We start from the raw sequence: 16,211 nt of genomic DNA, 5'->3' as shown, positions 1-16,211 counted from the left end.
TGATTTCAGAACTTACTTGAGAATGCATATCCACCTGCCACAATTCGTAATTATCATTCTCCTCACCGAATACCTTCTTGCACAATGCTTTACCAATTTCAAAAATACGATCTCCAGCTATTTCGGCCTTCTCATAGAGATTATCAAACATATATTTGGCTTTGGTGCCGGGTCCCAAACAATTTCCTTCATGCTGTAGCAGCTGCTTAACAGTAATTCTTGGCTGCGGTGTTGTAAATGACCATTGAGCGTTGGTTATAAGTGATGGATTACCGAAAGTGTAAACAATTTTACCAGAACCGGGTGCCGCTGTGTGCGTTCGAGGTGTACCACTGAAATTGGAGAAAATATTGGGTTCTTATAGAAGTTTTTTTTTGGAAATAGATATAAATAAAAATAAAAGATAACATATTCATAGGAGAGGCATAAAACTTGATATTGGAAATGATGAAACCATAAAAGTTTATGTGGCTTTACTAACAATGTCGTATGGTTACAATGGAACAACTTAATTTCAGAGTTCATTATTTCGAGTAGTCTGTCGATAAGGAAGTAAACGTAAGCTTGAGGTTCCATGGTTCATAATGAAAATTTGTATTGCAAAAACTATTTTATTGTATAAAACACCCTGCTCCCTTGTATGCGTCCCTGTTTCGGTCAATGTTGTTGTAGCAACTCCTAATTGGTTCTGTTACCATTTTCTGGTTTTAAAAGACTGCGACTTGGATTAGAATCAAGGCGCATCTTGAGACATTTTGACAGAAATAAAGTATCGTGAGGTTCTAGTCTACATGCCGGTTATGTGACGTACATTTCCAAGAGCTAAGGACCTTTCTACCACTTCCAATTTATTCTCAAAAAAGCAGAGGCTTGGACAGACGTCTTAACATTTTGAGGGTAATTGTGGTCGTAATTTGTGCACCATCGTTGATGTTGTTCATCATGATCTTCATTTCATCCCTATGTTAAACAGTGCGACTGTAGATTTGAACGTGGATATTTTCCAAATCCGCGGATTGAACTCTAATTTAACGATCATGGAACCCGGCGCAATGATCCCATACGCACACATTACGGTATCCATGCCCACACTTTTTGGGCTTCCGGGTGTTGTTCGACGAATATTTTCATCCCCATTTGCAAGCATTGAAGAAGTTGTGAAGTGCCGAAAATTACTCTGGGCTACACGAGATTGGACAGCTGTTCGAAGTGGAGATTGGTTATTTATTTGAATCGTATCCAAAGGATATGATGATGGGAAGATGGTTTGAACCAGGGTGCGCAAAAATTCGCTCGCGAATGAATTAAAATACATTCATTTCGTTTTGTGCTCATTTTACAAATGAATTTATGGCGATAAATTCTTTATTAAACGAGCATTCGCCAAAGAATGTTCGCACACACATAACAAACGAGTGAGAGCACAAAACAACGATCGTTCGTTTCGTTTGGTGGTTGAAATTCTTTCTGACATTCTCTCATGAATGAAAAAAAAAAACATTCCCGAATTCTCGCGAATGCTCAAACAGCAACAACAAACGTTCGTGAACTCAATAGTTGTTGGATATGTGTTTTGTTATTCCACACACTTTCTGCTACACACACATTCTTTCGTTGTTTGTGTGTGTTTACTTTTTTTATTAAATTTGTGTTGTTGCTTTTAACAGGGCTCACGAGCATTCACGAACATTTGTTTTTTGAGTTATTCAAAAGAATGTTCTTCAGCAACAAATGCTCGCGAAAGAACGAATCGACGACGCTTGCAGCGAAATTTTATCGTTCGTGAATTTTTCGTACAACGCGAACATTCGCGAGAGAATGCAAATACTTGTTCATTCATTGTAACTTTATAATTCGCTATAAATTGAAAACATTCGTATTCTCACCGTAAGCATTCGTGAGGAAGAGTGTATTTTAATCACCCTGGTATGAACTGAGGGAAATGAAGCGTTGTCTGGCTCCCTCACGATGCTGATATGTGGTGAACTGTGGCACTTTCTTTTAAGTATATGAAATCGGGAGGTCTATTAACGGATACGATGATGGGAGGTGATCTGAATCGCAGGAAGTGATTGGTAACATCAGGCGAATTGTGTCAATCTCCTCTAATTCTCGAGGTATTAAACTCCTGTAAGTATATTAAATGGGTGATTTATTAACGAAGACAATGATGGGCAAGTGATCTGACCTCAAGGAACTGGTGCTTTGAATAAAGCAACAGAACAATAGGTGTATCGAAATTTGCTAATATTGAGTTTTACTAGGTGGACTCTGGTTACCCTTTGACATTTTCAGTGGACCCTAAAAAACATTGGTTCAAGGCTTGTCGTCAATTGTTATACCCTCAGCGGGTATATAAACTTTAATACGGAATAAAATGTGTGTCATCAAAATATTTTTTTGACCCCATGTTTCTTTGGATCAAATCAGAAAATTTGGAGTCGATTTAAAATTGTTCATCCGTCTGTCTGGCGGGCTGGTGAGAGCGATAACTCTTGAAGGGAGTAACCGAATTTATCTAAACTTTGAAAAATTTCTTCCAATCTTAGTTCAAGTTCGAAGATGGGGGAATATCGGTCCACTCCTTCTGGTACCACCCCCACAAAATGGTAAAAAATTAATTTTATAATATCATGCGGACGGACTATCCGAATCAAACATTGTACAACCTATTATCTTTACCAAGCCTAGATCGAAACCGAAAATGGGACACATTCTTCAGGTACCTCCTCGCACAAATGGTCAAAATTTTAAATATTTACAAATCCAATATGAGGTGAAATGGAATGTCCGATTTCAAATAAAAGTTGCATAACATCTTGCCTTTATCAATCCTAGATCAAGTCCGAACCCATTGGTCACTCCTTCGGGTACATCCCCCACAAATGGTCAAAATGTTCAATTGATCCTAGACCAACTTTTAGTGTAGCGATCGTCGTATCTCGAATAGCTGTCGATCTAGACATGTGTATCCGCCTATTATAATTTGTAAACATGCTATATGCCAGTCGTCAAGACATCTTGCATTTAGGTTCGGTTCGGACCAAAGAACCCTCTTTTTTGTAATATTCTGTTAATATTTAATGGATTACATTTATGAACATAAAGTTTTACAAGGAGAAGGGGATATATCCATTGTATAAGCATGATCCTTTTCATGATAGACTTTTGTGTGGAAAAATTACAAAATTTGAGTCCTATGTCGTATATTAATGTTCCGCCGATCGCGTTTAATTTTTATATAAAGTTCCTTTTATGGTCAATTTTATTCGGAGATGTTCAGATAAATTTTGTATGTTTTTCTAGTCGCTCTAAAGGCCACAATTAAAAACTGAAAATCACAAATTTTCAACGGGTATTAACTAAATGGAATGATAAAATGAACCTAGTTGTGAGAAAAGAAAAAATGGCATCTTATGACGTAAATGGTCACTCCGAGAAAACATGATCCAGAAAAGAGTAGTTCTTGATCTTAAACCTAATATCAATTATAATAATGGACGATGTCGGATATGGAAGAAATTTTAAAATATATTTAGGTATTGGTTTGTCTTACTAATATCTCAAAATATTGTCATATTAATTAATTCGGCCTGTCCTGCTATACTGCTCCGCTCACTGGTTGATTATTATTATGTAGCTGTAATTTGACATTCCGGAAGCTTGGTAGAAAAAACTGCTTCATCATAGATCATTTCAAAATAATTCCACGTTTCTAAATAGCTCCCATACACAGGTTACGCTTCATTTTCGGTATATTCAAGATCATAGACCATTTTTTTTATTCTGAGTGGTTGTATTTTGTATTTGGTTTTCTTCGGGCAGCAGCTTACAGTGACAAAGCCGCAATATAAAATACCCAACCTATTTTATGTATTTTTAACGTTCAACTTATGGTGGAGGGTATTACAAGTTCGACCCCGCCGAACTTTACTATTTTGTACATGTTATACTATTAATTTGATCATCAACATTTACAGTCAATATTCCTCTTAAAGTGAATTATTTACCAGCTATTTGACTGGCAGATAATACAAAAATATATTTAAGCTTTGTCAGGTCATAGAAGCGGGGGTTAACATACATACCATCCACCAACTAACAAAATTAACAGGAAAAATCGATTTAGTTTTAGTTACTTTTTTTCTTCAAACTTTTAAAACAACAAAATGTAAATCATTCCGTACAACAACAAACATACATGCACATTACAAGAACTTCATTGGCGTGTGTGGGTGGATGATTTAATGGCAAGATTTACAAAAATTTTCGCAAAAAACATGGTGAACATTGCAAGTGCACCAACTTCGACAGCATGGACTGACTGACTAGCAGTCACTGCAGTTCAGGCAAATGTCAAATATTTGATCTAAATTTTGGATTAAATTTATAGAATTTAGCGTTTTTTCGAACTAAATTCCTATGGCATTTCTTTTGAACGTGAGGCTATCGTAGAGAGTAACCTCCTCGCTGCTATGAAAATTGTGGTGTTTTTGTAGCTAAGTTCACCGTGAGTTGGGCCATCGCAAGCGAACCAAATAAAAAACAACTTAAATAAGAAATGTTTAAAGTTTGTTTTCGATTTTGTGTTTTTTTGTTGTGGGGAGCTTTGAAAAATGGAAAAGGTGTTTGTAGTGTTGCTGTTGCTAACCATTGTAAGAAGAGGTCTGTTTTTATTTCCCCCCTACAAGTTATACTGAAGCCGATGATTTTATTTAAATTTTTTTCTTTATGTCACTAAACTTTGTGGTCACACACACAAGGAGTCAGCCACGTTTATTTATTTAACATTTTCGTGTGCCATGACAACAGTCAATTTGTTGTTGGTGCTGGCTGTTGTTGTTGCTGCTGCAGCTTCTATTGTCATTTGTTTCTAAATTCGATGGCTATACTTCTTCTTCTTCTTCATCGGCTGGCTGGCTGTTGCTGCACCAAAAAACACACAAATTATAATCATGATATGACTTTTAGTGGATAAATTTAGCAAACAAAATTGAAAAAGAAAAGAAAAAAATATTTTTTTTGTATCCAAAAAATGGACAAACACCATGAAGGTTCAAAAGATCGCCTAAAGCTTTCTTTGCATTTAGAAGAAAAAAATTGTGCATGAAACAGTTTTGTTTTTTGTTTTCTGGTAGTGGCATAGTTTTAGTCTTTGGTTTGTTGCACAAAGATTTGTAAAATTAGGTGTTGAAATAGAAGTTGTGTTTAGCGGGGCCTTTAAAGGTAATATACACCACAATTTTGTATAATGTATCGAAATTTGGCTGGGACTGTCATTATTTCGTTATAATATTTTCTAGTAGGAATTTGAATTCTTGTGTATAAAACGTTTAGTATTCAAATCTATTTGAGTTCTGAAGTATACGAGGTCTATATATTGTAATATACCGGTCTATAAGTTTGGAGAACTATTTTCACATGTTCTCTATCCTCAGCCTATGTTTTGCGGAGGTCTACGGAATAAACCACAGATTTTATTATGCATGTAGTTTTTTTATTATGTATTTTTTCAAAAAGTTGGCCATGTTTGGAAAGGTTCCAGATGAGGTTATTGGATAAAAGTAGACACTCCATTATCTTGGTGTTGGATTAACGAATTTTCAAAATGGTGACACTTTGTGGGGAAGGTAACAGAATGAGAGATCGACCAACCTCTTTGGAGAGGTTCCAGATATTGTTTTAACAAATTTTCAATATGGTGACACTTTGTAGGGAAGGTACTAACCAGAAGGATTGGATCAACGGATCCCATATTCAAGCTTGATCTATGTTAGGTAAATATATTACCATGTACATAGTATGGATAGAATTGGACATTCCGTTCCCTCTATATGAGATTTACAAATTTTCACAATTTTGAGTTTGTGGGGGTTGTACTAGAATGACCCCATATTGGATAAAATCAAACACTCTATTATCTTGATATTGGATAAAACAATTTTCAAAATGGTGACACTTTGTAGGGAAGGTACCAGAAGGAGTGGACCAACTTCTTTGGAGAGGTTCCAAATGAGATTGCTCTATAGACCTAATCTTGTATAAAATCAGACAATTTATTATCTTGAGATTGGATTAAAAATTGATTTTCGTTTTGTAAAGTATATATCAAATCGGATAGTCATTTGTCTCAATTTTTTTTACCATTTTGTGTGTGGAGGTATCAGAAGGAATGGACCGTTGAGTTCCATCTTTGAACTTGATTAAAGTTTGGAAGAAATATTACGATGTGCAAAGTTTGAATGCAATCGGTTACTACCTTCGAGACTAATAGTGCGCACAAGCCGGCCTGAGGGACGGATATTTGTAAATCGACTCCAAAAGGATTTGGTCCAAAGAAACATGTGATCTAAAACCAATATTTCGATGAGGCACATTTTTGCCGTATCAGATTGTATATAACCTCATTGGCCATAAGTTCAGCCACAGCAAATTTTTCATACCCTCAATCATGAGATGGACATTCAAAATGCCCTAAAATAGATCAGAACTTTTATGCCATGGTAAATTGCTGCCAGTACAAAACGAAATAGCAAACTTCTGACGCTCAGGTTGGAAAATAGAGCCAGCACACCGAACATACCGAAAATTATGGGACTTGGTATGGGCGCTATGTGCAACTCTTATTGGTAATGTTTTGTAAATAAGTTGTTAGCCACCAAGGTACCGGAATGAAAAATTACAGTCACTTCTAATACTAAAATGCACACAAGCACAACTTAGAGTCAATACGGTTGAAAAGCGTGCCCAAAATCATCAAAATGCCTAAACGTTATGTGACCGGGGGCTACTTGATCTTGGATAAATATTGATCATTCTTGGTAGGGAGATTTTTTACCCAATGTAAATACAAAATATAACATTACACCTAATTTTGTTGAAGACCTCGCCCAAACTCACCAAAATATTGAAATTTGGGTGTTAACCATGTACTATGAGCCATAAATCCCATTTTTTATATCATAATTAGAGATGTGGTCCATCTGACCCGCTAAATATTGAACTTAATATTCAAGACAGTCTTTCGAATTAATTGATCAGCTGGCGTTCTCCATAAACAATTTTGTATGTTCGGCTGGTAATTGCTGCGTGAGGAGCGAAAAGAAATTAGATAAAAATAAAGTTTTCGGTCCCGAAATATCTTCTTATAATCACACCCGAGAACATACAACAGCATAAATGGTATCAAAGTACTCCACTTCGATTTACAGTCCACTCCTCGGGTCTTAGCCTTTCAGGAGAAAATATATACCCCATAGAATGCAAATCATTAAAACAATCATGCTTATTATGTGGAACGGTGGGTCTAGGACCAATATTTCGCAGCGTTATAAAGTCATGGGACCACACATGACTATAAAACCCTTAAAACATAGCTGGAAAAACATACAGGGTATAAAAACATACATACATACACAAAAAAAAAAAAAAAAAAAAATAAATAAAATGAGAACCAAATCGATTTTCTTCATTTTTGATCCAGATATTCAGAAATAAACCCGGTTTTATATGCATATTATTCGAAAGCTAGTAAACAGACGCGCTAAATTTATTGCACCGGACGGATTTACAAATTTAAAAAAATAATTCGAACGAATCCGACTGTTCAGCATAATAAGGAATGCATACTTAATTTATTGCATAAATATAGATTTATTGACTTTGAGAAACCCACCTTAAATGTCATGAGCAACATTTTTGTAGAATATTGAAACGATACACAATGATGGTTAAATACATTGTCACATATTGGGTTTATTACGCCTGATCCTTCTGCGGCAAATAATATTCGTAATTTCAATTTACGGTTATTCAAAATGTTAGATATTTTCATCGGCAACAACCTCTATTTAGTGTCCCCGACCTTCATAGGTGCACATTTTTTCAAGTCTATACTTAAGAAATTGTAATACAAATCGATAAATTGAATCATTTTAGGATTTCAGGGGATAGAGGTTCTTTTGACACTACCTTTGTCAACAGATTTTAAGTATTTCGAAAAAAATAACAAATCTCTTGGCATGAACATTAAATCCTCAATTTGGATTGAGCTTCATTTGCAATTTCATTGAGGCCCCTCTTTTTCAGGCCCCCATCCCGCAATCAAATGCAACAAATCTACGAAAAATCTATTGCATTAGTTGCAATGGAGGCAACCAAAAAAACGCCACCAACCGAATCGTAACAACTAACCCAAAAAACACCAACACATTGCATAATGGCTCCCCCTAAAGCAAACACCAGAAAAACTCACCGTGATTTTCGGCTACAATTGCACACTAAATGTGGCACCACACTCACTGACACACACACAAATAGACATACAAACACAACATGAGCCAGTAATCACGTTGTGAACACGATTCAACACCAACTCTTAAGAGTCCAACATACGTGCCGTGCATACCTCACCATGGTTTGGGTATAGTTGGTATGCTATGGGGCTGGAGGCATGGTGTTGGTGGTTTGGATGCTGATGTTGGGATGACTGCAAATGTGACTGTTGTTCGTCCCTAAAAATATTGCAATGAGTAGACATTTAGCGAGAAAATATAATCTGCAAGGCAATGGAATTATGAACTGTTGCGGTAAAAGAAAAATAAAAACTCGTAAGTTATACTATATGGTCAATCGATGTAACTCCTTCAAAACCCCTTTATTCCGCCAAACTTTTCTGGTTTCAGGTAATGGGTTGTGATTTTTTAGAGGCGAGGGTGGTTCATGTAAACTGAGTATATGAGGAAATAAGTGACCATGGTAGGGTGGGTATGTGCGTGAACATAGAAACAATATCCTTATAGAGGATTATCTGAAAATCCCTTCAGGGTTTGTCTGGAAATTCTACAATTTTTTAACTATTCGGGGACACGATGCAGCAGCTTCGATTTGGACTATTGAACTTTGTTCGCCACTTAAGCCCTCTAGAGCATATTTCAGTGGTTGCGAACTAACTAGTATTTTTTTTTAATGTCGATGCCACCAAGATTTCAAATATATGAGGCTAACGAAAATTTATGAAAAGTATAGAATCCTTCCAAGAATTTTTTATGGCTGAAACTTATTTTTCTTCTTCAGATCCTATTGTTAAAGATCAATTACAAATTATTTTTTAAATCTGGAACAGTCCCCAATTGTTCAAAATGTTTGTAAGAAAAACTAACAAAAACCTCCATAGAGTGATTTCTCCTCCGAGTATCTTGAATTAAAAATCACCTTAGGTTAACGTTTTTCTTTGTAAGGAACAAACACAACAACAAAAAATACAACAAATACATACGAAACACAAACCGAAATAGACGACAAACGCGATAGAGTAGAGCTATTTTTTCTCCCTATCAAAGATATACATATTTACAGAAATATTTTGTGTTTGCCTGGTAGGCTTCCTTCCATAAGCAACATTTTATCGAAGAAAGAACGGTGTGGGGTAGGATAGAAAAAATCGCGCGCTTTTGTTTGATATTTTTTCGAAAAAAAAAAATCTAAACCAAAAATGAAACTCCATGACAAGGTTTAACACAATAACCCCCAGAGAGTGGTTACCCCCAAATCTGTGGTGTTCAACAATTTTCTTTTTGGTATGACTTTGAATGGTTGTCAGATATTGGCATACATATTGTGGTTTTGGGACATATCAAACAACCTAGGCCATGTGGACTATAAATTATTTTATGTATATGTGGTAAGAGCACATAACCTTACATTATGATATGTAAACGGGAAATGTATGGAATTAAAGGAAAAAATGAGAATATTGGTCTGTTCCGTACTGCAAGAGGCGAGTGTGGTCGATTTTACTATTTTCTTCGATATCATAAAGGAAAATTCGTTATCGTAGTAAAAAGTAGTAGATTCTTGCAGTACGGGAACATACCATATGTGTTATATAAAATATTTAATAAGTTTTTTAGTTAGTTCTTATATTCAAATAATGAAGTCTCTTCCGAAAGAATGGAAATGGATTCCATTATCGATTCCATTCCTTAAAACACTAATTGCTAAATTATAATTTCACGCACCAGTACTATATCTCCTTTTCATTTTAAGGCGATGTAGGACAGACGAAGAATGATACCACCTTCGAAATTTATCATGGTGCAACAGACGATACAACAACCACATGGAAATTTGTTGTTGTAAGTTATACTAGTGTCAACGTCATTTGACAGAAAAATGTGAACAAATAAACAAATTATCAAAAATTATATTTATTTTGAAATTTTAATATTTTCGAATCTTCAAAATAAATTTGAAAATCATGAATGAAAATCTATCAAATTTATATTTCTATCGCTTTCACATCTTTCCTAAAATTGAGCAATTGCCACTTATATGTGTAACACATTTGAAAATGCTGGGAATTGCAAGTTATTCCATAAAGAAAGATTTGCTTCCCAATACGCGTTCCCAATTTTCATGTTGGGTGGTTTTTAAAAACATAATTTCACACATTCATATTTACACTACAACTTTTTCAAATGTTATTCAAAACATTTCAATTGCAATTCGAGAACTTCATTTGTAAACAAACTCAATTTGCAATTCATAACATTTCAATTGTAATTCGAATATGTAATTGGAAATTCACAACTTTTCATTTGTAATTATAAACTTTTCATATGAAATTCAAAAAATTTCAATTGAAATTTAAAAAAATATATTTTGTAATTGCTATATTTCCATTTGAAATTTGTAGATTTTCATTTGAAATTTGAAGAAATCCGTTTATAATTCAAAGAATTCAACTTGAAATTTATAACATTTCGCTTGTAATTCAAAATATTTCAGTTGAAATTCATAACAATTCATTTTGAATTCATAGATATTCCTTGTGTGTTACCAATAATATTTTTCGAATTTAAAGAAAATGTTATAAAAAACAAATGAAATGTTATGATTTTCAAATCAAATGTTAAGAATTTCGAATGAATATTTTCAAATATCAAATTTTATTAATTTCAAATGAAATTTTATGAATTTCAAATGCAATACTTGGAATTTCACATGGAAGTTTATAAATTTTAAATGGAATTCTATGAATTTTAAAAGGTATTCTATTAATTACAATTGAAATCCTCGAATTACAACTGATATGTTATGAATTGCAAATGGAATTCTCGAATTGCAAATTGTATGTTGCGAATTACAAATAGAATTCTCGAATTACATTTAATATGTTTTGAATAACATGTGAAAAAGGTGTAGTATTACGTTGGAATCAAATCAGCTGGGTTTTGCTGTTACCTTTTATAATTGTACCATGGAAATTTATTAAAAATGTAAAGAAAAGTTGACTGGAAATTGCACAGAAAAAATTATTCGTATATTCGTGGCGGGTTTTATATGACACAGAAACTCTTTGTCTTTTTGATTTTATGTTATATTTTCTTTGTTGACATCCTAGTTTCTTCTCATTTATTTACTAGAATGTTCTTGTTTTGTCCCATTTGACCAATTGTTGCTCATATCAAGACTTGTTTGTTGTATTGTATTTGACATTTATATGGAAATAATTTGGGAAATGCATATGCGAATTGCAAAACCCCAATTCGCATATGGTGAATGTCTGATATAAAGAAACAATGGAATGCAAAACTAACCACAATCAAGTGAATGGGGAGGGTGGTTGTGTGAGGCGGTGGCCGATACCAAAACAAAACACAGCCGAACAACGATCGAATTGTTTTTGCCAAAAAGAATAGAGAGAGGAATGAATCAATGTGCGCAAGTAAAGCGAAGTAGGAAAATAGTTTCGCAAGCAGAGCGAAGTAGGAAAATAGTTTACATTATTTTTGGAAAAAATTGAGGATTTCTCACGATATTAACAATTTTAACTTTTTTCTGTGTAATAGACACATTCACGATATAAAATCGGCTTGAAAGAAAATAATTTTTACTCCAGTCGTGTTGTATCGGTGGTTTCAATCAAAACAGCAACTAAAATTATTATCAACTTATTTGGAAAATCAGTGCTGAAATGGGCACAACATGATCACTAGTTCTAAATTTATCAGCATATGTTGCTCAATCGGCGTGAGGTGTGGTCAGCTTGCTTGAATTGCTCCGGCAGGCGAGTGCACCTATGAAGGAACAATGTGAAGGTAACAAATCAAGATTATAAGGCACTAAATAAGCCCACAGAAATATCTATTTCATTTGGGTCAATTCGAATTCTTAATGCGATTCGTAAGAGATCTAAAAATTGTCAAAATGTTGACTCTTTGGCAACATAAGGATTATACATGTCTGTCTCATCTGTGGCCATTTACACAGCACATTTATATATATATATATATATTAATAAAATACTATAGTAATTGACTGACTTACTGTCAGACAAGGCTGGGGTTTGAAAATGTGTATTACAATGGCACGAAAAGTAGAGCTAGAAGTCATAAATTTTGAATATGGGTATAGAGATTTGAACTATAAATACGAAAGTACTAAAATGTACTAAATTTGTTACAATTTCGTAGCATGTGAACGGATTGAAATTTGAAATACTCATGTATACCAAAAGTACTAATTGTTACTAAATTTGGTACAATTTAAATTTGGAGGAACGGATGGAGCTGGTATCGAGGAATTTGAAGTTACCAGTACAATGTTGATTGTGAATCGATGGAGCTGGTTGGAAAATAAGATTTCTATTGGATTGCATGATGTAGGGATTTATGGAGATTTATATTAATGTGTACTGGATGGTACTAAATTGTATACATTTGGAATTTGGAGGAACGGATGGAGTTGGCATCCTGAAATTTGAAATGTAGTTGCAACATGAAATTTGTAAATGAGGTAGGTAGATTTGGAAATTCGTACTTATATGTACTAAATTTGGTACAATTCGAATTTTGAGTGAACCGATCGGGCTCACTCACGTGTAAAAAAATAATAAAAATTTGGTTAATTCAATTTATAAAAAAATTGACCGCCATTTTCGATCGAATTTTTACGAGTCGTAATCTGCGTCGCCATGTGATATTTATTTCGTAAACCTGCCAAATTATGACCAAAAAATGAAATATCTGGCCCATAGTGCATCGGAAACATCCTGTGAGTACTATAAAATTTCTGCCTTTAGTATGGAACGCTCTATTGTGATTTCGGAAAAGAGACAGAATTCTATGCCCCTTGATACTATGGAACAGAATAAAAATATTATTTTGAATCTTAAAAAAAACATTTGAAATGAATAAAATACCGATTTATATGCATTTACAGAGTTGTATTTTTACGATTTCCCCAGTATAAATCCATGTTTTTACATTTTCCACATATTATGGTTTCACCTAGTTTTAGGTATTTGCATTTTCCAAACGAAGTCCCAATCACATTTTGTAATAAAAGTTACTTCATTTGATGTTCCGGGTGATCCTAGGCACATTTCAGGTACTTGGTACCTCTTCCTATGTTATGTGATATCCCACCTGTTTTTATTTTCGAACCTACCGATCTTCATGTATGCTCTTTTAAATCTCTTCATAAATATAACAATTATTTTTTCCAACAATATAATTTTTCCTAATTTCACAATTGTATTTCTTTTAACTTCATAGGAATTTCTAGTTTATTTCACAACAATTACATTTCATTCTACTTAGCAGGCGGAAAAACATTACAATTTATTAATGCGATTATCAATGAACAATTTGAAAAAAATATTAACACCTGGCTCCAATATGGGTTAATCCACTAATTCGGTAAAAACCAATAACTTATTGGGAATTTCAATATTTCCGCAAAACATTTTGTCTTGGCATCAATTGATATATCTAACTAGTTTTATTGTTTTTGTTGTTTTTGTTTTAGGAAAATAATTTATTGTTATTCTAATTTATAGCACCACCCAATACAAATTGCTTGGCATCGATCGAATAGAAAATGTAGAGCAGCCAGCCAAGCATTTTTTATATAAATTACAAGAAATCACATTAAAAATCAATAAAACGATAATTGAACATAAATTAAAGCCAGCTAACAATGCAAAACATAACAGCACAAGGAGAGGCATAGGGAGGGGAAAGAGAGACAAATAAGAAAAGTGTAGAACGGTTTGGAGTGATGAAAATTAATATAGGTACTAAATTGAATAAATGATTCGAGGACATTGTTAATTACTATTGCATTTTTAAAATACATTTAATATTAGAGACACATATGTTGCCTTAACCTCTACTAGATGACATTGTTTGCAATTTTATAGTAGCAAAGAGAAGTTCCTTTGGAACTTTGATAATTTCTATCATTCCATATATGAGTGCTATCATTTTCCTGATTTATATCTAATTGACTGTGGCATGTTAACTAAAACAAACTAACGCTTACAACACATCAACAAAAAACTGGGTGTTTTCCCGCTAGCACCTTAGACGACAATAGACCATTGCCGGATAATAATTACAACAACAAGAAGAAAAATGTCTATTGTCTAGCAGGATTTAACTACTAAACAAGCAATTGATATTGCAGTTTATCGTAATGACACTGACACTTACATGCAATTTCTTGCATATTTCAATATTTAACGACTAATTTGTATCACTTCCATTTTAGAATGGAGTTAAACATTTTTCTGGATTTGATTGGATTGGTATTTGGATTTTTGTACGCAATGACGAGAGAGAATGTTAACGTTGTCATAATGTCTGTATCAACTCGATAGTGAGGCCACATTCCTAGAAGGTAACAGTCGACATCGCCCACATATATAATAATCGGATACTCTATTATATTAATATGATATTTCATATGACATTTGCACATTTTTGAAACATTTGAAAAAACCATCTTTTGGTGAAAATACTATGATGTTCAATTCACTGGTACCCTAGTCAGGGTACCACCAATGAAACGGTACTACCCAATATTCGGTATTTTGGACAGGTTTTCCAACCTTATAGGCTGTAATTTAGAAAGGAACGATCGGACTAGTTCCAGCTCTTTAATTAATATAGTTCCTTTTTCTGATCTCGTTCCTTTACTCCCATACTCTTCATTCGTTCTTTTCCGATTTTCAAATACTGTCACAGGCCGAACTTAACAACGTTTATACTTAATGATTTCTAAATTATGATCGAATAAAATAGGAAAAGGACGTTGAAAACACACGAATGTCGATTTCATGCCGGGGACTCAATCTAAAACTGTAATAAACTACATTTTTCTAGTTGCTAAAAAAAAAAAATTCCTTATTCGATGTGACTGAAATGTCATCTTAACTAAATAACAAGCAATAGCCGCATACAAAGATATAAAAGTTTCTTGATATATGACAAATTTGTCCTTCTGGATACTTAATATACTACCAAAGAGCTTTTATCCTCATAGGGAATTTTCAAACACCGATCATAAGGTCGATTTTGGGTCACTGTGTAATCCAAAAAGTAGTAAAAACGTAGTTAAGTTCGTCCGAGATGTACCCGATATAGGTCGGCACATTTATATGAGGGCAATGCCAATGTTACAGAACTCGGTTACGGTCTTCAGCATATGCCAAAACTATTAACTATATTGACAAGATGTTTTGTGTCGATAAATAATGTTCAATGCAATTAAAGCCACTTCCATTGGAAAGTCGTAGATCATGATGATGCCTAAAATGAATAACACGGGATCTTTAAATGGGGAATATGTAAAAATTTGAACCTATATCTAGAATATGCTGGGAAGAAGTATGTTCTCCTACCAAAACCTGCAATGCCAAATTCAGTAGGAATATATATGCGCCTAGGACCCTTAAAATGCTCTTAATATTGCGTGAACTTTATGTGGGACATGCCAAAATATTGCTTTATATCGAAAATGTCTTGCAAATATATTTTCGCACCCTCTATGAACGCAGAATGCCAAATTACAGCTACCTCGGTGGTAAAATGCGCCTAAAAACTTCAAAATATCCAAGATATTCCAAGATCTTGGAAACTACGACAAAAAGCTTTAAAAAACAAAAATCGAACGAGTTCATAAATATGGCCTCGCCAAAACATGGACCTGTATTGCAGGTTTTTAACCATCCAAGATGCCGGAATGCCTAGTAACATCTCCTACGGATTGAAAATGCGGATAACCCGTTTAAAATATCGAAAATAGGGAATATGAAATCATCTTCGTTTACAAAATATGTAAAAACCTTTAAATGTCGAAAATGGAGCTGAACCAACATAAGGGACTGAAAGCATAGATCTATATCAAAAATTTCCTGTACAGAT

At 34.0% G+C, this 16,211-nt stretch overlaps 2 protein-coding genes across 2 annotated transcripts in view; both read right to left on the bottom strand.

The window, feature by feature from the left end:
* Window positions 1-16,211, bottom strand: part of LOC133324543 (small ribosomal subunit protein uS14) — a 133,849-nt gene that overhangs the window by 44,570 nt on the left and 73,068 nt on the right. The window lies entirely within an intron of this gene.
* LOC133324547 (DNA polymerase alpha subunit B-like) overlaps window positions 1-16,211 on the bottom strand; it is a gene marked incomplete at its 5' end in the record, with an annotated part of 32,212 nt that overhangs the window by 3,359 nt on the left and 12,642 nt on the right. Inside the window, one exon of the mRNA XM_061533388.1 lies at window positions 17-332. Coding sequence (XP_061389372.1) covers window positions 17-332 — 316 coding nt within the window. The remainder of the gene's footprint in view (window positions 1-16; window positions 333-16,211) is intronic.

This window comes from Musca vetustissima, unplaced genomic scaffold, assembly GCF_032173495.1.
Source record: "Musca vetustissima isolate MV318-11 ecotype Yass unplaced genomic scaffold, APGP_CSIRO_Mvet_v1 utg4171, whole genome shotgun sequence".
In the NCBI taxonomy this organism is placed as follows: Eukaryota; Metazoa; Arthropoda; class Insecta; order Diptera; family Muscidae; genus Musca; species Musca vetustissima.
The sequence above is the reverse complement of the archived record's forward strand: the minus strand, read 5'-3'. Positions and strand labels throughout refer to the sequence as shown.